The sequence below is a fragment of the Cydia pomonella genome, chromosome 25, assembly GCF_033807575.1.
Source record: "Cydia pomonella isolate Wapato2018A chromosome 25, ilCydPomo1, whole genome shotgun sequence".
In the NCBI taxonomy this organism is placed as follows: Eukaryota; Metazoa; Arthropoda; class Insecta; order Lepidoptera; family Tortricidae; genus Cydia; species Cydia pomonella.
The window spans coordinates 5584099-5608580 of NC_084727.1; the positions used below are offsets into that span (position 1 = coordinate 5584099).

Consider the following 24482-nt stretch of genomic DNA (forward strand, 5'->3'; position numbering starts at 1 on the left):
TAACATATAATCACGCGCCATATTGCGGAATTTTATTGGAACTAAATTTTTCATACTAAACATGAGAATAACAGCGCCCTCTTGACAATGATCATATATTCCTTTTCGGGCTTACAGTACGTATGTGTATTCCATATGCCCAAGCCTTTACTGGTTAATAAAAGTTATGCGGGATTTTTTTATTGTCAAAGACTTATCGATCTAACGATCCCAATCAATTAAAACTAACAATCAATTAGGGAAATTTGAACAATTCTTGCTAACTGTGAATATAGCCATTCGCTGCCAGCGGCTGGCTCGAAGACATGTTCTTAACGTTTTGTGGGCTACTGGTAAGAAAACAAAATATACATTAAATTATACAGTCATGTAATTAAACACATTTTGAAAAAAGTGACCAAACCCTCTAGTGGCGAGATTTTAGATAATTGCCGGCTAAGTAGGAGCCACGAATTGAATCGATCTATCAAAAGCCGCAGTGTATCGCTAATCACATGCGATTATAGGATTTATCGGTGACGTTTGTAGAGGCCAGAATTTGAAATAGAGGTGGATTGTCATAGAAAAATTTGTACCCACAGTAAATCTACTGCCATCTTTAGACACATGATTAAAACTTTTAGAACACCATTTGGCTTTGATCCTTATTCTTTCACTGATATGTATTAAATTCGTTCAATATCAAAAAGTGGCGCCATCTAATAGGTCAAAGGCCAAAGGCATGGCGGCATCTTTCGAAATTTATTGTGGCTACATAATTTTCTTTGACAAACCACCTCTATTTCAAATTCTCTTTGATAATACGTACCTATAATTCTAAATAAAGTTTAAGATAAAGTTGAAGAAAAGAATTTGAGGTAACTGTATTGTTTCAGTTGCTGAGCGCGGCATGCGCGGACCCTGACCCCAGCTTCGGCTTTAATTTTCACAACGTAAGTAATTATACTTAATCAAATTATCACACACGACACACTTTTCTCAATTGGGAATGTAAGGTTCTATTATATTTAGAAAATAAACTAAACCGAAATTAGTAACTGCATTGACTATTCTGGTGATGTCATGCCCGATGGCGGAAAAAAAACGGGAGTGAGGTGACTTGGCGCGCAGGGGCATTCTTGACCGGGCGACGGAACCGAACGGACGTCTGTGATTAAGATAGTTGGAAATACAAAAAGTGTTGATTTGTTTTTTGAGGTTGTTTACAAGTGGTAGCTTGAAATATAATTTATCTTCATCACAACAAGTGTTCATTATTTCCGAGGTTGTTTACAAGTCAGCCAGTGGGATAACGAAATTCCGTAAGTACTCGCTCACATGTATATTCTGTTAATAATGCATATTATATCAAATATGATATAAGGAGTCTTTGCTAAATAAGGTGCTAGAGTAATTTGGACACGAGTATAAAGTTAGGTTGGTATATTTTACATAGTTTTGTGTAAAATATATTTAAATGCAACAAGTACTCAGATTTCTAGAACAAACACTTTTATTTCGATAAACTACCTGTTCCTGCATATTTTTATTAGTGATTACGATCACGTGATAACCACGTGTTTTATAAAACACATGTTTTATACAACATCTGAATTACGCCAGCCACCTGATATGCGGGTGATACAAAAAAAAAAACAGATATAGGTGTACCCCAAGGTACCATACTACCTACATGAATGCTGTAACCACTTAAAAATGTTTTTTTGGAAAACTTAGGATTTTCTAAATTTTTGCTTTGTCAATCATCGTGCCTAAGGTCAACAGGGGTATCACAGGGGAGCTAAAATTTCATTAGTTTTGCGCTAGGACGCACCGTTTTCGAGATATAAGAGAAAAGAGAAATCTTAAAGTTCTAGTCGCCTAAAATTACTCCCTACCTCCCTAGTTAAGGTACTAATGTTACTGTATGCGACGAGTTTCAGATAATGGATGAAGAATATGGGAAACGCCGAAGTTTAGTGACTCCAGAGCGTGATCGCTCCCGATCGAGGCGCAGTGGGACGTATGTACGACGCAGGAGCCGCAGCCGCAGCCACAGCCGCCGCTTGAGGGAGCGAGACCTGGCTCTAAAGAGGGAGCGAGAGCGTATTCGGCAGATGGAGGAGGATCTGCAGAAAGAAAAAGACGCCGAGCGCCGCTCACGGATGAACGAACGCAATTCGACGTCAAGACGAAGCCGCGAGCGCCGCAGCCGCAGCCGACCACCGAGAGCCGGGATCAGCCACGAGCCGCGCAGCCGCAGCCGAGAGCGGGGCCCCAGAGCAACGCGCGATCGGGCAGGAAGGGATTCCACGAGCATCGATCGACGGCATAAAAGGTCATGTAGTCCTTCTTTCTCTTCTAATGATATTGTCAAAATAATCGAATCAATTAAATATGTCTTACCGTCTCAGCCGACAACACAAAGCCAAATTCCGATTAACAGAAATATCGACTACAAAAACATTATTCCAGAATTTAACCCATCCGAAAAAAATCAAAGGATTGATGTGTGGTTAAAAAAAGTCAACGAGTGTGCTAAAGTTTACGGCTGGGACGAAAAGACGGTTATACATTTTGCTATGCAGAAACTGACAGGGTTAGCTAAGACTTGGTTTGAGAGCCTTAATACAATTTTGTTTTCATGGGACGAGTGGCAAACTAAATTGGCTAACGCATTTCCATCAGAACAAAACTACGGGCAATTACTAGAAGACATGTTGAAACGTAGGAGTAAGTACCAAGAATCTATGGAAATTTACTTTTACGAGAAATTAGCGTTGCTTAATCAGTGCGAAATCACGGGTAGGCGAGCAGTCGACTGCCTTATTCATGGTATCACAGATAAAACTATGCGATCTAGTGCTTTAGCTTTACGGTGTGAGGAACCCGATCAGCTTCTTAAATTTCTACTAAGCAATAATAAAGAATCATTCGTAAATATTTCGTTGCCTAAGGATAGGAGCGTGACTGGGGGTGATGAGAAGACGTCTAGTAGAGCCAGCACGAAATTAAATCCTAACATATTTTGTTATAACTGCAAGGAAAAAGGGCATATTTATTCTCGCTGTCCTAAGCCTTTAGTTAAATGTAGTACGTGCCAAAAGGTGGGCCATAAACCAGAGATGTGTAGGCTAAAGTCAGACTCTGGTTCGACAAAGGCTGACGCTGTACCCAGAGTGATGCGCATATACGGATCTAACCCGTCTGACAAATTTAGAAAATCAGTACAAGTTAATGGTGAGACAGTGGGAGCCTTTGTCGATCTAGGAAGCGAAGTCACTCTTATACGAGAATCCAGTTTCTCTCATCTTGGGCTTTCTCATGATTGCATTCCTATTACGATGATAGAGTTCGGTGATAAGCTCGTACAGTCTTTAGGATCGGCGGAGTTGACCATAACAATTGATGGTGTATCCGCCACCGTTATGTGTAGGGTAGTTAATGATAGTCTGCTTGAAAAGTCGATGCTCATAGGTCAGACTTACTCTGAACAACCACATATCGTGGTTTACAAAGATGCAAATAAGTTGCAATTTTTACACATAGGTACAGAGCTTCCTAACTTACAAGAGCGTGCCGATGAAAAGTTAGAGAGAGTAAGAATTGTAGCACGTAACAGGATATATGGGGTAGCTAGCGTAAGAGCCGCCACTGGGACAGAGTTTAGTGGCAACGTTGTGTTAAATACTAAAGTGGTAGGGAAACCTCAAGATCAGTATTTGGTTTGTGGCGGGATTTATGAGGTGAAGCAGGGTAACCTTTTTGTAATGGTTATGCCCTGTGCTGCGTCTTGTTACCTACAAGAAAACTTTGTATTTGCGCGAGCAGAACGTGTAGAGGCGGTATATAGGTTATCGGATATAGGTACAGCAGTACGCCAGTACGAAAATGAAATAACTGTAGAAGAAACCGCGTCATCACCGTTTGATGAAAAACAACTCCATATAGGTAAAAATGTTACCGAAGATGATAAAAACAAGCTCGTCAAACTTCTCAGCTGTTACGAAGATTGCTTTGCTTCTGATTTAGCTAGTCTAGGTTGCACTAATACGACCGAAATGAATATAGAGTTAAATAGTGAGCGACCGGTCGTATATAGACCTTACAGACTGTCACATCATGAACGTGAGAAGGTCCGTGCGATGATAGATGATATGTTACAAGCTGGTATAATCAGAGAATCCGTATCTAATTATGCTAGTCCTATTATACTCGTCCGAAAGAAGGATGGTGGCGTCAGACTTTGCGTCGATTACAGAGTAGTCAATTCGATAACCGTAAAGGAACGCTACCCAATACCGGTGATAGAAGACGAGATCGCTCGTTTGGCCGGCCAGTCATGGTTTATCACGTTGGATCTGATGTCCGGGTACTACCAGGTACCAATCTCGGAAGGTAGTAAGCATTTGACAGCGTTTGTCACGCCGGATGGCCAATACGAATATAACCGGATGCCGTTCGGCCTGGCAAATGCGCCAGCGGTGTTCCAACGTATGATGAACCGTGTGCTGGGCCCGGCCAGATTCGATAAAGCTACCGTATATATTGACGACCTGTTAATTTTTGGCAAGACCTCCGCGGAATGTTTAAGTAGGTTAGAAGAAATCCTTTTGTCGCTAAAAAAGGCTAATTTGAAGCTTAACTTATCTAAATGCAGTTTCCTACAAAACGAAATCAACTACTTAGGGTTTGAAATTAGTTCAGCTGGCATGCGGCCGGGAAAAGCAAAAATCCAGAGTGTGGTCGATTTCCCACGACCCGAAAATGTGCATAATGCTAGACAATTTCTTGGACTTGTGAGTTATTTTAGAAAATTTATACAAGGTTTTGCTCAGTTAGCCCAGCCTATAACAAAATTGCTTAAAAAGAATGCTATATGGGAGTGGGGAAACGACCAAGAAGAGTCGTTTAAAACGTTGAAAGAAAAGTTAGTTGATAGGCCTGTACTGGCAATCTATGATCCTACTGCAGAAACGGAACTGCACACAGATGCGAGTAGGTTAGGCGTCGGCGGAATTCTCCTACAACGACCCTCGGGGAGTGGGGGCTCTTTTCATCCGGTGGCATATTACAGTCGCCAAACTACCCCGGAGGAGAGGAACTTCCACTCCTATGAATTGGAGACATTAGCCGTGATATGCTCGCTTAAAAAACTGAGAGTGTACTTATTAGGTAAGCCATTTAAGATAGTCACCGATTGTAGTGCTCACCGCTCCACGTTCGAAAAACGCGATCTTATACCTAGGATCGCCAGGTGGTGGTTAGCACTGCAGGAATTTCAATGCACGGTGGAGTATAGGGCAGGAACCAAAATGGCACACGTCGATGCGCTATCTAGAAATCCCATTACCGATGTAGAAACCGAATGTCCCGAACAATACCCTTCTGTCATGACAATTTGCGATGATGACTGGCTTCTTACGCTACAAATGGGTGATTCGGAACTCTGCCGCATCCGCGATACTATCAGTAGTAATCTAGACCCCAAAGGCGTAGAATACATTAAATCAAATTACGTTTTACGGGACAATAAAGTATTTAGATGCATAGGCGGTGATAAAGAATGCTTGAGGTGGGTAGTCCCGAAGGGCGCTAGATGGCAAATATGCAAGCGTAATCATGATGATATAGGTCATGTAGGTTTTGAAAAAACACTAGATAGAGTTAGAAGAAATTACTGGTTTGCAAAGATGAAAAAGTTTATAAAGAAATATGTAGGAGCCTGTATTGAGTGCGCATATGCCAAAAAGGGTACAAATGCAAAGGAAGGCCTTTTACATCCTATAGAAAAGATTAAAAAACCGTTTCATACGCTGCATATAGACCATCTTGGGCCCTTCATTAGATCAAAAACGGGACACACTTATATATTATCCGTAGTAGATGCATTTACGAAGTTTTTATTCATAAAACCGGTCAAAAACACGAAAACTCAGAACGTTATAAGGGTATTGCAGGACATATTCGACACTTTCCGAGTGCCTGATCGAATCATTAGTGACCGTGGCTCGTGCTTCACTTCTCATGCGTTCAGAAGGTTTTGTTTAGATCGAGGCATTAAACATGTCTTAAACGCAGTGGCCAGCCCGCGAGCAAATGGTCAAGTCGAGCGATACAATAGAACGATCCTCGACTCGCTGACAGCTCAGGGCCTTGGAACGGATGAGAGAGAATGGGATAGGGAATTAGGGAAAATTCAGTGGGGACTAAACAATACAGTGCAGAAGACGATCGGTAGGGCACCAGCTGAAGTTATGTTCGGGGTTGAAATGACAAGCGAATATAATCCTGTTTTAAATCAAGTTGCAGATAAGACACAAAATAAATTGTCCCTAACGTCTATTCGTAGCGAGGTTAAGGATAGAATTGACAAGGCTCAAGACGCTCAAAAACTACGTTATGATCAGGGTAGACGTCCTGCGCGTTCTTATAAGAATGGCGATTTAGTAAAAATTACTAAAGTTGCATTCCAAAATAATGGCAAGAGTACCAAACTTATGCCTTCATACGAGGGGCCCTTTAAAGTCGTTAAGGTACTAGGTAACGACCGTTATAAGGTAGCTCCTATTTCTGGATATGAAGGTATGAAGAACAAACGAAAAACTACAGTGGCTGCGGACAGAATCCGCCCTTGGATACATATAGCCTCACTAGAAATCGATAGTGATAACGAAAGCGATAACGACGTTTCTTACATAGAAGAGGTAGACGATTCAGAAAACTAGCTATCGCAAATGTATTTTTTTTGTCTCGTTTCAGGTCGAGTGCTAGAAGACGCGGAAATGGTTGGCGTGCTTAGCTTGGCCTGAAACGAGATGAACAAATCTGGATATATGTTTGATTGCATATTTGGTTACAAGGTTATTTGGTTACACGGCTACAAGGATATTTGGTTACAAGGTTACAAGGCTTTTGGTTACAAGGATATTTGGTTACAAGGTTAATAGGATATTTGGTAATAAGGCAGCAGGGATAATTGGTTATATATATATTTTTAAGTTAAAAGGTTACTCGTTTACTCAGTTTGTTAGTTCCATATGCATAGTTTCTATGATAGAGAGTTAACTAATTATATAGCTACTTGGATACATGGTAAATCGTAATGAATATAATTATTATTTCAATAGATAATCACTTACATAATGTTTATTATATAACAGTAAATTGCTATTAAAATCAATATAAATTGTTATAGATAATTATGTCTAAAAATATATAAATACTAGTTTTATATTCGTTACATTTAATTAGATATGAATGACATAATGATGAATTTATGTTTATATAAAATTTGAATTGAATTGATTGATTTAGTTTTCTATAAAATTATCTTGAATGAAAAACAATTTCTAGGTCTGGAATGTCCTTGCTCGCCGAGTGTAAGGTTTTGGTTTCACCAGATACGTGCCTGGGGACATGCACGTCATCAGGATGGTCGAGTGTAAGGTTCTATTATATTTAGAAAATAAACTAAACCGAAATTAGTAACTGCATTGACTATTCTGGTGATGTCATGCCCGATGGCGGAAAAAAAACGGGAGTGAGGTGACTTGGCGCGCAGGGGCATTCTTGACCGGGCGACGGAACCGAACGGACGTCTGTGATTAAGATAGTTGGAAATACAAAAAGTGTTGATTTGTTTTTTGAGGTTGTTTACAAGTGGTAGCTTGAAATATAATTTATCTTCATCACAACAAGTGTTCATTATTTCCGAGGTTGTTTACAGGAATAAGTAAGTAAGTAAGTAAATATTCTTTATTGCACCACAAAGAAGACAAATTTAAAAAACAGATTTACAATGTAAAGAAAGGTAGCAACAGGCGGTCTTATCGCTGTAAGCGATCTCTTCCAGACAACCTTAGGGGAATAAAACGAATGATTAAAAAATATTTCAAATCAGTTTATTTATTGCAATCATGTTCGTTATATAGATGTTTTAGTTAACAATAGATAAAAGATAAGCCGCTGCGGGCCAGCTTCGAATCGAACGACTATGTATATAATGAATGTAAAAAAATCTGGTTGCAGTTAAAAGATGACATCTACGAGCAGCCCGTTAATCTTATGTCACCAAAGAAAGTCCCGCATATGAAGGTAATAGTATTTCTTAATTAAAACCATTGACATATATTTCAGGATGAGCCTTACGGGCAATAAGAATGGGGCCAGTACAGCGGTGTCACGCACACGAATTCGAGCCAATCGTGCAGTCTCACGCCACAATGCGATTGGTTGATTAGTTCCCGTCACGCACGCGATTGGTCGCAACTAGTTGCATTAGACTGCACGATTGGCTCGAATTCGTGAGTGACAACACTGAACTAGCACCATTCTTAGTGCCCGTAGGGCCTGTCCTTAGATGTATAATTAAGTTTGAAGCGACCGTGCAGGAAACACTGCACTTGACTTAAAGGCCTATATCCCCTAGGTAGAGCGATGAGGGATGAGGGTGGACGCCCTCTGAACACTGCAGGTATGATATTATATGATTTGTAACATGTTTGTTTCAGGGTGAGCTAGAGCGCGGGTCCGAGCCGTGGGCGCCGTACGACATGGCCGGGAAGGCCGAGGAGCTGGCCGATGACGCGCCCGAGCACAACAGACTTAAGCGGCGAGCTAAGGTACGGTAAAATACTATAGACATAGACAAATGTATAATGACGCAATAGTCACAGCGGGGATCATAATATGTAATCTGTTCGCAATAAATTACAAAAAGGGCTTTTTCTTCCCTGCTGGGAGGGATCAAAGTGACACTTTTCTTCCCTACTAGGAGGGATCAAAGTTGCACTTTTCTCTTTTAGAACAATATTTTTATTTTTTTTACATACTTTTTGCATAAATAATGTTTTGGAACATAATAATTTCCTCATAGATGATGTAAAAAGCAATATGTGTGATATGGGAGCAAAATTACTTCCATTTCGGGCGTAAACATTTGAATCCCTCACTACGCTCAGGATTATATCATAGAATCCTTCGCTTCATTCTGGATTCAATTTACGCCCTCGTCGTAAATATGTCATTTTGCTCCCTTGTGACATAATACACAATTTACTATTTGACTTTGAATTTATAGTTAAGAAAAGCTCAGAGGGCCTACCGCGAACCACGTTCGACGTGTTGCCTCTCTGTCGCACTTGTAAATTTGTACGTAAGTGTGACGGGGAGTCAACACGTCGAACGTGTTTTGCGGTAGGCCTTCAGACAGGGTCGCAAAAACAAACCTGATTTCACAACACGCCGACTTCCTCGTGTTTTTACGCGCAACACGCACATATTTACAACTCAAGGTGCGCGGTGATTGGCTCAAACCCGATAAGTGACAATTTTATCCCAAGTGACCCATAAAGTCACAGTTTTATCTTAAGCGATTCTACTTATGTCTATACATATTATGTTGATTCCAGCTGTGTATAAAGTAGTACTAAATATTTTAGCCTCATATTTGATAGCTAAAATAGGGTATCCTGCCTTTTCGCCGAAAATTGTATTGCCGAATTTCACTTGCCAACTAACTTTTCGGAGACATTTCATATGGCAGAATTACTTTTCCCAAATAATTAATTCGCAACCATTTCATTTCCCAGCCCCATAGTTGGGAAATGAAAATTGCGTACTAGGTTGGGTTAGGTTAAGTTGGACTTTACGTAAAGTTGGGAAATGAAATTCGCCCAAATGAAATTTCTGCGAAAAGTTGGTTGGCAAGTGAAATTCGGCAATACAATTTTCGGCGAAAAGGCAGAGAACCCTAAAATAGAGGTGTAGGAGTGTAGGGTCCCTTACATTTTGTGGGGTAACGTACGAGTAGGTAACTAGGTTGTTACCTGTTAAGCGTGAACTTCCTGCCTCTAGTTTTTGGTCGTTATCATTTTCTGATAACCACTTGCAATCGGATTGAATTTATTTTTAGTTACTTACACAGTTTTTGTATCGCGCCCACGGTTTTCAGCCAAAAGCTTTATTTGATTACGTAAATATTACCTGAATTTATTCAAGAGTTCAAGAATGTGACAAGTAATTCTAAGAAAATAATTTAACGATATGGCACGACACGAAGATATATTTTTATGTTTGTACGGTTTTAGTTTATATTTTTTTGTATCATATGAAAATAAATAAACTTGTAAAGTAAGTTTATAATCTTTGATAAAGAACCCCCCATTATGCGTGGTCCAACTCGTTTAAATGCATTTAATACCAAGGCAACACTAAATAACACAAATATCATTTGAACGCACACCGATAAAAAAGGTATTTTGAACCAAGAAACCTTCTCATATCAAACATTGGAACTAATATTTTAATTATCATTTTGTACCTGTACTTTCTTTAGTACACAAAGTTTGTTGTGTTCAAGATACCTTGAAAGTTCCAATATTTTTAATATAAATTTTCTTACACATGTTTGGTTCAGAATACTTTTTTATCTGTGCAGAGAACGCGCCGCTTCCTCACCCAACAAGGTCCAAAAATACGAGAACGACCCCACCACTACGTCTACCCGGAACCCGTGAAAGATCGGATTTTAGAATTTACCACATCAACCAAAAAACCAGCCATACTACCCGACCAAATGTCCCCCGGGGTCATTTTCAGAGTGCGCATGTCCGATGCGATTTTAAGAATCAAACAGCGTATGTACGAAGATCCGGAAAGACATATAGAATCTGATATAATATACACCAACTTAATTAAAAAAGTTGTCATGGATGAGATCACTAAATTCCACAACTTGTTGCTCATGTATAAGACGGATAAAAGCATTAAAGAGCACTTAGGTGAGTGTGGAGGAAGAATTTACAAGTTTATAAGTTACATGACTATTAAAGTACACATATACTGTCTTTTCGATGCTTTATGGATCGATGGAAGTCCCTATGTGATCGGAGACGAGTATTCAGTGACGCCTGTGGAAGTGCCCCCCATGCTTCAATGTGACGCGGCGGAATGTAACTCCATAGTGTTTGTGGATTCCATCACTGAGCCTAAGGATGTTGAGGAGTGATTTGGCAATAAAATGTGGGAATTTAATGGGTTGTATTATTTACAATTACCTTTTCGAACGAGCGAGCACATTCAACTTGGAACACACGGCTGGCTCGGGGCGCGTCAACCTTACTTCCCGGCTTGTACATATCATACTGCCGACTTTCTCTATGGAACCAACCGCGATATCGCTAAAAAAACTTTGTCTATCTCAAAGAAAACGTCTACCGAATACAGGGTGTAACAAAAATAGTGGGGATTCGTTTAAGGGCATATCATATTCGGTGTCGTGTTACTTACTAGGGAAAAGCAGAAGAAGTTTTTTTTGACGCGAGAAAATTTTGACCTTTGTATGGAGGGTTGGTCGACTGAAAGGACCTGCCCTTTAAGGGCTATAAGTAAGTCGTACCATGAAAAAAAAAATTTCGCGTCAAAAAAATTTTCCTTCCACTTTTTTCTAGTCAGAACATTATGATACTGAATATGCCCTTGAACGGATCCCCACTATTATTGTTACTCCTTGTACATCAGATCTGATCTGATCAACCGAAATGTATGAAACAGCCTATTTTATTCCGGTTTCGGGGTTGGAGCCATACTAAAATCTATTGTAAGGTTAAAAAAAGCGGCCAAGTGCGAGTCGGACTCGCGCATGAAGGGTTCCGTACCATTTATGACGTATTAAAAAATATATACTTACTAGATCTTGTTCAACATTTTACCACTTTGGACACACATTTTACCAATTTGGAAGTGTCTCTAGCGCAAACTATTCAGTTTAGAAAAAAATGATATTAAAAACCTCAATATATATCATTTTTGAAGACCTATCCGTAGATACCCCACACGTATGGGTTTGATGAAAAAAAAATATTTTTAATTTATGACGTATTAAAAAAAACTACTTACTAGATCTCGTTCAAACCAATTTTCGGTGGAAGTTTGCATGGTAATGTATATCATATATATTTTTTACATTTTTCATTCTGTTTAGAAGTTACGGGGGGGGGGGGGGCACACACATTTTTTCACTTTAGAAGTGTCTGTCGCGCAAACTATTCAGTTTAGAAAAAAATGATATTAGGAACCTAAATATAATTTTTAAAGACCTATCCATAGATACCCCACACGTATGGGTTTGATGTTTTTTTTTTTTTTAAATTTTTATGACGTATTAAAAAAAACTACTTAAAAGAAGAGAAACTTACTTTAAAAGATTTTTTGAGTTTCAGTTCTAAGTATGGAGAACCCCCAAAATTTATTGTTTTTTTTTCTATTTTTGTGTGAACATCTTAATGCGGCTCTTATAGTTTCAGAAAAAAGTGGCTGTGGCATAATCGGACAGACAGACGGACATGACGAATCTATAAGGGTTCCGTTTTTTGCCATTTGGCTACGGAACTCTAAAAACAGACTGTATCCCCTACTTAAGGGGCTTCCCGCGGTTTTCATCGATTTTGGACTAGTTTTGAGTCGTTAAATATAGAATTATAAAACAAACGTCTATCGGTTCTTCAATCTTTTATGTCCATTCTGGTCTGCCGGATTTGAAAGAAATGAAACCTATTTTTTTATATATTTTTTAAACATTGTTAAAAAAAGGACTTTTTTGTTACTAGATTGCTGTGAAGGATTTTACATGAACGATTTCTACACATTTCGGTTCGTCTTCGACGTCTCTAAAAACTGGTCAGAGATTTTAATTTTAAACTAATGAACACAAAAGTTATGGCCAGTAAACCAATTTTTAGGCCTACAATTGTTCAACTTTGATGCCAAATATCTCGAAGACAGTGAACTTTGAAGTAAATATGGTATACTATATTGCGTACAGCCGTTGCTGTTAATATGATAAGCTACAAAAAACAATAGAAAACTAAGGGATTCAGATCGAAGGTCATTGGCGTTAGGGACCCCCTTAATCTTATAAACGCGATAGTAACTTTGTCTATTACCTCTTCACGCTTAATCTGCTGATGCTGAACCAATAAAGATGACATTTGGTATGGAGATGGTAGTGTTATGAATTGTATAATGAAACCACCATAGCTGAGTATAGACCGATTTCTTATTTTCTCGCATGCCGCTGCAACCTACCCTACATCTTAATCTACCCACATATAAATACTGACAACTCCCCTTTGAAAAAACAAAGAAAACAATTACACAGACTTAAGAGTGAGAGTGAATATACACACTATAGAGCATGCAAATTACATATACTTAGGTATTTTCCTATTATTATTTTCATTATTCATACCATCTCCTTCCTTTGAATAATACATTAATTAAATTAATTATATGCATGTATTTATTTATATATGTATATATTTTGTTTTTTTTTTTTTATACAAGATAAGAAATAAACTTACACATGCAAGTGTAGGTATCTATCTAAATTTAAATTCATTCCACATTTATAAAATCATATACAAATAATTGTGCTTATTATTTTTATCACATTTAATTTAAACTTTTTTTTTTTTTTACGCTGTTTTCTAATTTAATCACAAAGACTACACTTTATTCTTTTCATCTTAATCATGCGAACATAATTTTCATTGTTTACCATCTGAATAGGTACTTAATCTAGTTGCGACGAGGTTCAGGTACAGGGTAGGTCCACCGATCAGGAGGTCTCACCATCCTGCCAAAGCGAGTAACATAATAATTAGTATTATTTGCGGAATTCATTTGCTCGCGGTTAGGACTAAGACCCCGGGAGCTGATGGTAGGCTGCGACGCACATGGCACCGTTATATTTATATCGTCATAGGTACATATTGCAGGTTGATCTGAGCGCTGTGGTGAGTCAGCGATCAGCTGTCTACGATTACGTCTTAGAATTCTACCAGACATCATTTTTATAAGATATGACCGCGGCCCTACAATACCATGTACAGTTCCGTTTTGCCATTCATTGTTTATTCTTACCTTAACCTTATCACCTACTTGGAATTCTCGCAGGTGCTTAGCACCTTTATCGTAATAATGTTTTTGTTTACTTTGACGCAGTTTTAGGTACTGTTCGACATTTCGCGGGATTTTAGGAGCTAGTAATCTTGGAGAACATGGTAAAAAACTACGCAGTTTCCTGTTATTCAATAGTTCAGCAGGTGAAGGCAAATTATTGTCAAGCGGGGTATTTAAATATTCTAACAAAGCTATGTTAAAATCAGATTGATTGAATGTGGTTTTCTTTAACATTTTTTTGATGATTTGAACTGCTCGCTCCACCTGACCATTTGACTGGTGGTAGTGGGGGGAGGAGGTAACATGTTGGAAAAACCACTCTTTAGAAAATGTTTTAAATTCAGATGAAGCAAACTCAGGCCCATTATCCGAAATTATCACTTCCGGTATGCCTTGACGTCTAAATATTTCTTTTAATTTTTTAATGACAACACCAGAACAAATAGATTTGACCTTGACTACTTCTACAAATTTGCTATAGTAGTCAATTACTATCAGATAAGATTTCCCATTAAAATGAAATATATCTATGCCTAATTTTAACCAGGCTCTGTTTGGAGGTTCGTGCTGCATTAATGTTTGCTTGACGTTTTGTTTTCTAAATGTCAAACAAGCTTGACAATGCGAAAGGTAATCTTGCAACTGTGAGTTCATATGGGGCCAAAACATGATATCGCGCGCTCTTAGTTTACATTTTTCTATTCCTAAGTGGCTACTATGTGCGCGTTTCATCATTTCTGATCGCATGCATTTAGGTATGACAACACGATCTCCCCTCCAAACAATTCCATAAGCAACTGATAATTCATTTTGATATGCATAATAGGGTTTTAATGTATCACTAACATCTTTTTTATGATCTGGCCATCCTCTTTTTATAGTTTTAGTTAGCTCTTTCAATTCAGCATCATCTTGCGTGCATTTTTGTATTTGTAAGAAGTGCGTATCAGTGAGCGGGTTGCTTGCCGAGATGGCGCACACCTGCGCGCGCACGTCGATCATCGCCGCCCGCGCCGGCCTGCACCGCACGAGATAACGCATCGGCTATATATAAGTATCTACCAGGCTTGTATATTAAATTAAAAGTGTACGGCTGTAATCTTAGCAACATCCTCTGTAATCGAGCGGGCGTATTAACTAACGGTTTTTTAATTATGCTTACTAATGGTTTATGATCAGTTTCGATTGTAACATCATTTTTTCCATATATGTATGTATAAAACTTTTCACAAGCGAAAACACAGGCGTATAATTCCTTTTCGATCTGTGCGTAGGCTTGTTCTGTTTTTGTCAGAGATTTAGATACATAACAAACGGGTAAACCATTTTGAAGTAAGCATCCACCTAGTCCGTTCTTACTCGCGTCTACTGAAATCGTCACCGGTTTTTTAACATCATAATATTGCAGAACTGGAGGACTACATAAGCATTTTTTTAAAGCATTAAAACAATTATCATGCCTTGGTTCCCAGTGCCAGTGTACGTCTTTCTTTAATAACTCGCGTAATACATAAGTTTTTTCAGAGAGGTTAGGTATAAAGTTGCCTACATATGTGATTAATCCGAGAAACCTCTCCAAGTCCTTGACACTCGCAGGAGTAGGCATGTTCATTATAGCACTAGTGCGTGAGTCATCGGGACTCACTCCGTGTTGCGTAATCTTATGGCCCAAGTATTTTATCTCTGATAAGCCTATTTTGCACTTTTCTTTGTTTAGTTTTATATTTATTTCCCTACACCTTTGTAACACTTTCCTTAGTCTAATGTCATGTAATGCTTTAGTATCGGCATAAATTAACAGATCATCTATGAATAATTTTACTCCTTCTATGTCGTCAAAATGTTCATATAATTTCCTATGGAAGATTTCAGACGCGGAGGAAATTCCATACGGCATGCGTAGGAATTTGTACCTACCAAAGGCGGAATTAAAAGTGCAAAGGTCACTACTAGCTTGGCTCAACTTAACTTGCCAAAAACCTTGCTTGGCATCAAGAGTGCTAAAGTACTTTGCCCCCGCTAGACTTGAAGTTATTTCATCTAAAGTGGGCAATTTAAAATGCTCTCGCTTAATTACTTTATTTAAATCCTTCGGGTCAAGGCATATTCGCAGGTCTCCGTTCGGTTTTTTAACAACAGTCATGCTATTTACCCAGTCGGTGGGTCCTTCAACTTTTGCGATGATGCCTTGATCCTGCATTTCTTTCAATTTATTTTTAACCTGTTCTACTAGCACAATTGGCAATTTTCTAGGGGCATGAATAACCGGTTGAGCATGGTCTTGTAATTGTATTTTGTATTCTCCTGGTAGACACCCCATACCGTCAAAAACGTCGGGGTACTCATCCAATACAGAGGTGGCGTTATTTGACCTACCTATAGACAGCTCATGGACTCTTTGTACTAAGCACATTTCTCTACAAGAGTATCTACCAATTATTGGACTTGACTTGAGCTCAGCTACAATAAACTCCAAAATGTAAGTATTATTTTTATACACAACTTTTAGATTACATTTACCCGCAATGGGTATCAAGTCTTGTGAATAACCATATATTTTTACCGCGGTTGTACTTAGGGAATGCCTATCTATTCCTAATATTTTTAAGTACCTTTCTGGCAAAACATTTACCTCAGCTCCCGTGTCCAGTTCAAACATAATATTCTTATTGTTAATGGATACAGTTACAGACCACTCATTATCATTATTAAATTTATTATTTACCTCATCGGTGGATTCCCCTCTTATTTCATACACGCGACACATTCTCGAGTAGTGATTTCGTCCATGGCACCTGTCACACAGCTGACCAAATGCTGGACACTGGAATCTTTTATGTGCCATAGCTGTTCGAGATGTGGGTCTATCTCGAACAGCTATGGCCGCCAGTCCTGTTGGTTTGTGACGACCGCTGCCACCTGCCGCGCGCCGCTGGCAGGTTGTCGTGCCCGGGAGCTGCGTGTGCCTGTCCGGGGCGCCCTCCGCGCCACGATCCACGGCGGCGGCGCCCGCGATTGTTCGCGCTGACCGCATGCACCGCCTTATCTTCTGTATCCTCATGTTCTTGTCTATAACAACAGCTCGGTTGACCTTGACGTTCCATCGCTATTTTTTTGCTTAGTTTTGATTTCATGCACATGATGTTCCACATTGTCCTGCTTTATGTGACCAGCTTGAGCACGGGATATTTCGGCTAGCCTACATATTTCTATAGCTTTTTGCAGCGTCAAGTCACTTTCTCGTAGAAGTCGTTCCCGCAAGCTTGTCTCCTGAATACCGCATATTAACCGATCCCTCACGAGGTCACTGCACAGATCTTTAAACTCACACTTTGCCGCCATCACATTTAATTCAAAGACATACTGTTCAATAGATTCGAACTCCTGCTGGTTCCGTGTGAAGAATTTGTGTCTCTCTACGGCGAGGTTCTTTTTGGGTTCAAAAAATTCGTCAAACTTCTTTAACAACTCATCTACAGTTTTTGACTCTTCGCTAAACTGGTCATATACCTCGCGGCACTTATCACCTATTATATGCAGTAAAATGTTAATTTGAACCTTTTGTGGTTTTTTCGCGATTTCACAAGCTTCGTAATAAATTAAAAAGGCTTTTTTCCATTTATCCCATTCTTTGCATAAATTTCCCGATGTAACGTTCACTAAATTGTTCTCAAATTTGAACGGTAATGGCGGATGCAGCACTGACTCCATTGTGGCGATAAACGATCCTCACTTTCACAATACTTATTTATTAATAACGACACACAAGTTTACTTATAACCGAACAGAGTTTTTACACTTTATCTATAATTTTACATTATATAAGTCTTTTTTCCGGCTGCGCCATGTAAAGTGTTATGAATTGTATAATGAAACCACCATAGCTGAGTATAGACCGATTTCTTATTTTCTCGCATGCCGCTGCAACCTACCCTACATCTTAATCTACCCACATATAAATACTGACAACCCAGGGAAGTGGCTGGCAAAAGCTAATGTTTAAATAAAAATAGTGAGGAATAACAATCATATTGATGCAGCGGCGGCGCGGACGCGTGCAGCGGCGTCAGGGCCACACTGGAGCTCCGCCGAAGGAGGTACGTGGTTTAAATACCTAATACTTAATGTTGTGTAAAAAACACACGGAGCTGGAGCACACTCTGTATCTATCGCTCGTATAATTTTCTTCAATTCGCTTCAATTGTTGTTTACTCTGAGAGTACGTCTGAATGTCTGTCAAGTTTGACCAGTTTGACAGCACTGGCTCCCCTCGAATGCGGCTGACCCGTATAATTTTCTAGCGAGCGTGAAATTTAATAAAACTTGGATTTTCAATGCGCGCGCGCTGTAAAGATATAAATTTATAGACATTATAATGTTAATCATCTAGTATTATACTTATTTGGTTATGAAATGTATGTATACGTTTATCAGAAGTTCTTAGTTTTACCACAGAACAAAGAGCATATAATCACTACCACAGAATAAGTAATCGAGTAATCGTACAGAAAAGAAACTTCCTACTATGGAGTGTGGATTTACCTCCACCTTCCATACTTCCTACAAAACCGATAAACCGAGCGATTCAGGGACTAATCATGCTGTCCCTTTCTTCTTTCTACTTTTTAAATCTAAAGCTTGCACATCTTGCACTTTTTCGGCCATATTCATAGCGAAATAAGAAGTAATAGAGTGCTCACTCCATACATCAGTTTTGGTACCAAAATGCTTATTATTTTCGCAGTCGACATCTAGCATAGAGTAGCGAAATTCGCAGTACTGCTACTCGACAATAGATATCGCGGCAAACAAAAAGTCTAATGATCAACGATTTTCCGCTAATATTATAACTAGAGTAACCGGAACTCTATTTTCAACTCCTACGCTTACAATTTCTATTACTTCTTATTTCTCTATGGCCATATTATTATGTAAATTGACGACCAGTTTGGCCTAGTGGGTAGTGACCCTGCCTGCGAAGCCGATGGTCTCGGATTCAAATCCAGGTAAGGGCATTTATTCGTGTGATGAGTATGGATATTTGTTCCGGAGTCATGGGTGTTTTCTATGTATTTAAGTATTTATAAATATTTATATATTATATATATCGTTGTCTAAGTACCCACAACACAAGCCTTATTGAGCTTACTGTGGGACTTAGTCAATTTGTGTAATAATGTCCTATAATATTTATTTATTTAAAGCCGTGTCTGTGCAGGGGAACAGCAGCGCGACGACCGAAGTGCCAGTGGCGCGCCGCAGCCGCCGCCGCCGCAAGGAGAAGAAGCCTGTGTACGACACCTGGCTGGGCCCGGACCAGAGGAGGACTGAGGTGAGGATGTTTATTTACATGCTTTTTTATAAATTTAAGATAAATATATATACAAAGGCTTTTATATAGCCTCAAATTATACCTTAAAACTTAACCCTTTGAACGCTTTATGTCATAAACACAAACATCACTCAAAAGCAGCTACCTAATAATGGGCATAAGGGACCTAATATAAACCTTACTCGAAAGTGTGAAAGTTACTTTTCACCTCAGCAGCTCGAGCAAGGCTAATTTGCTGCTTAAAAACAGGGAACAAAATCGCATTTTGCTCACTGAATCACACAAAATGACATTCAAGTGACGTTTATATTCGAATGTCATTTCAACGTGCGGGGCCTAATACAAGTTCGAAATATTTGGATTCTATTGTCTCTGTCCCTTTCACGTCATTAGCAAAAAGAAAGAGACAATAAAGTTCACACGTAATTAATTTTTTTCAGGTTGTATGTTTACCTTCCAAATATCTTCTCACTGTTGACGTGAAAAGTTTTGTGTACTTCACGAGATTAAAGTTAGTTACATCTCGTGCGCTTTTGAGTCCCTTACTACGATCACGATTCTAAATTAGAATTGTTAGCAAATCACACGAGGTTAGATAGGGGGGAGGGGGGTCACGAAAGGTCACGTGGGGGGGGGGGGGGGGGAAATTTTTCTATGGTGAACGAAACTAAGAAAAAATATGTACCACATACTTTTTCTCGGTTTTGTTAAACATAAATCTTCACTTGGCACTTCAAAATAGCAAGTCTAAACAAGAATTACTCTATACAATACTATTTATCTTAAAATTAGGTCGAAAAAAAATATTTAAAAAAAATACACGTGAGGTTAAATGGGGGGTGGGGGGGGTTATGGTTTTCGCCGAGAACCTCTCCAAATGTCACCAAGGTTTTCAAAAAGTGATTTGTGCACAAGCCCTAAAAGTATTATATATAAATAAATGCGTTTTAAGAACCTATGGTAATCAAAGAACCGCGCCATCTATCGTGAAATGTAATATAATAAACACTAGTTAATTGTACAGGATGGGAAGTACATAGAGATGCCGAAGGACCTGTACCAGGCTCACCTGCGGCCCGGAGTCATCTTCCGTATACACATGTCCGAGGCCATCCTCAAGATGCAGTACCGCAAGTAAGTTAATCTTAGTTGGTCCACGAAACAGCGCATCATTGTTCCTCGGTTATGGTTAGGGATGTAACGATATCTGCTTTTGCCGATACGATACCGATTTATGAAACAAATAATCGGCGATGCCGATACCGATATCGATGGCTTAGTAGTTTGTAAATGAATCGGATAAATTTCGGGGAGTGCGCACAGGAACTGCACGACCTGATCCCACCTTCCCCTTTCCATTATCGGACATCCAGGCGTGGGGAGGGAATGCAACCGTTCGTGGTATAACGTTTCATTTGTTCGCACAAAACGGTTTGCCTCTTCTTATTTGGTACGAACGGCTAAAGAATGGAATGCGCTCCCGCCATCTGTATTCCCTGATAAATATGACCTCGGTCTCTTTAAAGCAACAGTGAATATGCTACTACTACTGTATCGGTGAGCTCCATCTTAGGCCCTGTCTTCACTTCCCATCAGGTGTGACAAGGGCCAATCGCCGCGCCGATCAGATTATAATTTAAAAAAATGATGTACTTTATGCATTTAACTTATGATTAAGAGAAAAAAATTTAAGAAAAAAGTCAAATCCAAATCAATAAATATGGAAGGTGTAGGTAAGGAATGAACTCTCCATGTACCAAAAAGTGTCATCAAAAAACCTTAAATAGGTGGCGCTACAATACCTAGAATACTTAAAAAAAAAACAAATCATAGACATCAATAACGCCTTTGGAGAGATTTGGCACTATTATTTATAGCTGACACTTTTGCAATGCAACAGTTCTACCATAAGAGATATCACTCCTTTTAATTCCACACTCCATACAAATAAAACATATCTACGAAACCCTAAAAAGCTTAATGTCTGCAATAAGAGCGAAAAAGATGGCGTCGCGTCGTTAGGCGTCAGCCGAGCCGAGTGATAGATGTGGAGCTTTAGAAGCTAACGGCGCACCCCCGCATGCCTAGATACCTACACATTAGTACATATTAAGCTTACTAAAGCAAAATAAATAATATGTATCCCGCTCACACGGTGTATTTGACAGCCGCAATCATGAGCCGGACAGCAATATAATTACGCGCGAGCGATAGAGATAGGAACAGGTGAGTCCACGTACGGAATTCCCCGTGCTAAGCGTTATTTCTTTAGACGTCTCTGCTTCCAGTTACGGCGAAGACAAGGACGAATCCGTGATCGAGGCCGACGTGGAATACCTCCGTCTCACGCGCAAGGTCATCAACGACGAGATCACCAAGTTCGAGGACTTACGCTGGCTGGTCGGCTGGTTCCGTAACCGCTCATTGCTGGTCACAGAGCACGCGTGCAACACTCGCTACCTCGTCGTCGGTGCGTATTCTGACTGTTACCTTAAGGAAATAACAAATTCTACATTGTAAATCTGTACAATGTAGAATGTGTGTATGTCCTGAGAGGCCACAGTCGGGTTTCCATAGTAAGTCGGCCCTTAAATCAATTTGACTCAGGGATTTTTTGTGAGTTACCTCTTATGGTGAAGGATATTTATGATAAGTATCAACATCCTACTAGTCACAGTTTTTGACTAATGATTATTTGAAGTTTTTTCTATAATGTATTGTATTTCGGGATGTATTCAAACGATTTGCTTAAAATTTTAAAATGATGTTCTTTATTTAGATATGCATCGATACTCAAAAAACGAATAGCAGTTGTCATATAAAAAAAAGAAAAAAAATAACAAAAAAAAATTAAATTAAAATTTTATGTGGTTGTGAAGTAGTGACACCTCTAATTTTTTTTCTAGTTATAGACCATACATTGGCCTACTACTTGCCTAAATAACAACAGTTTCCAGGCGGTACTTCCTACCAAAAATCAGCAAAATGTGTGGTCAACTTCTGTATTCAATCGCCGTTTTTCAACGTAATATAATACAAACTCTTTGTCAGTAACAGTTAGGACCTGCGTTGGCTGGTCGGCTGGTACCGTAACCACACGTTGCTGGTTCAAGAACACGCGTGCAACAGTCGCTACCTCGTTGTTGGTGCGTGTTGTGACTGTTACTGACAAAGTATTTCAACGACAAGACCAAGTTAGGGCCTGTGCTGGCTGGTGGGCTAGTTCCGTAACCGCTCGTTGCTGGTTCAAGAACACGCGTGCAACATTCGCTACCTCGTTGTTGGTGTGTATTGTGACTGTTACCTTTAAGAAAGTATTTCGACAAGACCGTTAGGACCTACGCTGTCTGGTCGGCTAGTTCCGTAACCGCTCGTTGCTGGTTCAAGAACACGCTCGCAACAGTCGCTACCTCGTTGTTGGTGCGTATTGTGACTGTTACGGACAAGATCATCAATGTGATTCGTTAATAAGATTTAAAAAAAAATCACAAGGAAACGAAAACACTAGTTTTTATGACAAATAGTTTTTTTTTTCCGCTTTAATTGTTTGTTTTTTCACGTTCCCCATTAACATACAATGTTCAAAACAATTCACAATATCAAAGTTCATGTCTATAATAATAATTTTGTTCCCAGGAATCCCCCCCACAATCTGGACGCACCCTGAGGAGTACATGAAACGCATGTGCCTCTTTGACAACGTGTACCTCGACCACATCCCTTACGTTGTGGGCGAGGATAGCTCTTTGATGGCCGCCGTCGCTCCTCCCGTGTTACACTGTGATGCTTCTACTTGCACTAGCGTGCCTTTCATTGACAGGTGATTATAAACGCAATACCCCTATAATTCAGGCTTAAATATCTTTGACAACGTGTACCTCGACCACATTCCTTACGTAGTGGGCCATTAAACCGCTGTGGCTCCTCCCGTGTTACACTGATGCTTCTACTTGCACCAACGTACCTTTCATTGACAGGATCACAGGTGATTATAATCTTGGATCATCAAAAAAATTACACTCAGTATAATTGACTTTCTGTCATTGACATCTATATACTAAGGACGGACCTTACGGGCACTAAGAATGGTGCTAGTTCAGCGGTATCACTCACGAATTAAAGTCAATCATGCAGTCAAACGCAACTAGTTGCGACCAATCGCGCGCCTGTTGCGAACTCACCAACCAATCGGGTTGTGGCGATAGACTGCCTGATTGGCTCAAATTCGTGATTGGCTCGTGTGCGTGACACCGCTGTTCTGGCCCCATTCTTATTGCCCATAGAGGTACAATAAGTATAGAGATGAAATGGTAGAGCCGGCAGATGACCAAACGAGATGCTCTTATGGAACTTTCAGTAGGAATAGCAGAGAAAGCACTATTATTGTTTGTCCTTGTCACAGTCTCATTTTTAGGGTTCCGTAGCCAAATGGCAAAAAACGGATTATAGATTCGTCATGTCCGTCTGTCTGTCCGATTATGTCACCGCCACTTTTTTCCGAAACTATAAGGGCTATACTGTTCAAACTTGGTAAGTAGATGTATTCTATGAACCGCATTAGGATTTTTACACAAAAATAGAAAAAAAGCAATAAATTTTGGGGGTTCCCCATACTTAGAACTGAAACTCAAAAAATCTTTTTTCATAAAACCCATACGTGTGGGGTATCTATGGATAGGTCTTTAAAAATGATATTGAGGTTTCTAATATAATTTTTTTCTAAACTGAATAGTTTCCGCGAGAGACACTTCCAAAGTGGTAAAATGTGTGCCCCCCCCCCCCCCCCCCCCCCCCACCGTAACTTCTAAAATAATAAAATGAAAGATCTAAAAAAAATTTATGATATACATTGCCATGCAAACTTCCACCGAAAATTGGTTTGAACGAGATCTTGTAAGTAGTTTTTTTTTAATACGTCATAAATGGTACGGAACCCTTCATGGGTGAGTCCGACTCGCACTTGGCCGCTTTTTTTTATTCGCCACCGTAAATTTAAGTATGGTTTATGGTGGGCAACAAATAACCCGATCAAATTACGTAGGCAACCAAAATGTTGTCAGGAACGTGTTTTTAATTTTGCGCATTGCGTATGTTCTGTCCCTCACGTGTACACGCGTATAGTAAATCTATGTGATCCTACCATAGGTATATGTTACTACCCGTAAAACCCGTGCTTAGATTTATGTCAATGTTTTCTGTAATTTCA

The 24482-nt window shown here is 39.5% G+C and overlaps 2 protein-coding genes across 3 annotated transcripts in view; one reads left to right on the forward strand and one right to left on the reverse strand.

The window, feature by feature from the left end:
• LOC133531429 (uncharacterized) overlaps window positions 1-24482 on the forward strand; it is a 28079-nt gene that overhangs the window by 3424 nt on the left and 173 nt on the right. The window contains exons 1-9 of one of the 2 annotated variants that reach the window (XM_061869640.1): window positions 250-332; window positions 876-932; window positions 8011-8076; window positions 8493-8603; window positions 17985-18041; window positions 19163-19276; window positions 20301-20410; window positions 21565-21746; window positions 22913-23096. In XM_061869640.1, the coding sequence (XP_061725624.1) occupies window positions 306-332; window positions 876-932; window positions 8011-8076; window positions 8493-8603; window positions 17985-18041; window positions 19163-19276; window positions 20301-20410; window positions 21565-21746; window positions 22913-23096 (908 nt within the window). In that variant the 5' untranslated portion in view covers window positions 250-305. Of the gene's footprint in view, window positions 1-249; window positions 333-875; window positions 933-8010; window positions 8077-8492; window positions 8604-17984; window positions 18042-19162; window positions 19277-20300; window positions 20411-21564; window positions 21747-22912; window positions 23097-24482 lie in introns of those variants that run through there. The other variant, XM_061869642.1, reaches the window with a different exon arrangement.
• On the reverse strand, window positions 16822-17743 carry LOC133531585 (uncharacterized). Its single transcript, XM_061869890.1, has one exon. It carries the CDS (start codon window positions 17653-17655, stop codon window positions 17014-17016), a length of 642 nt encoding a protein of 213 aa, XP_061725874.1. The 5' UTR covers window positions 17656-17743; the 3' UTR covers window positions 16822-17013.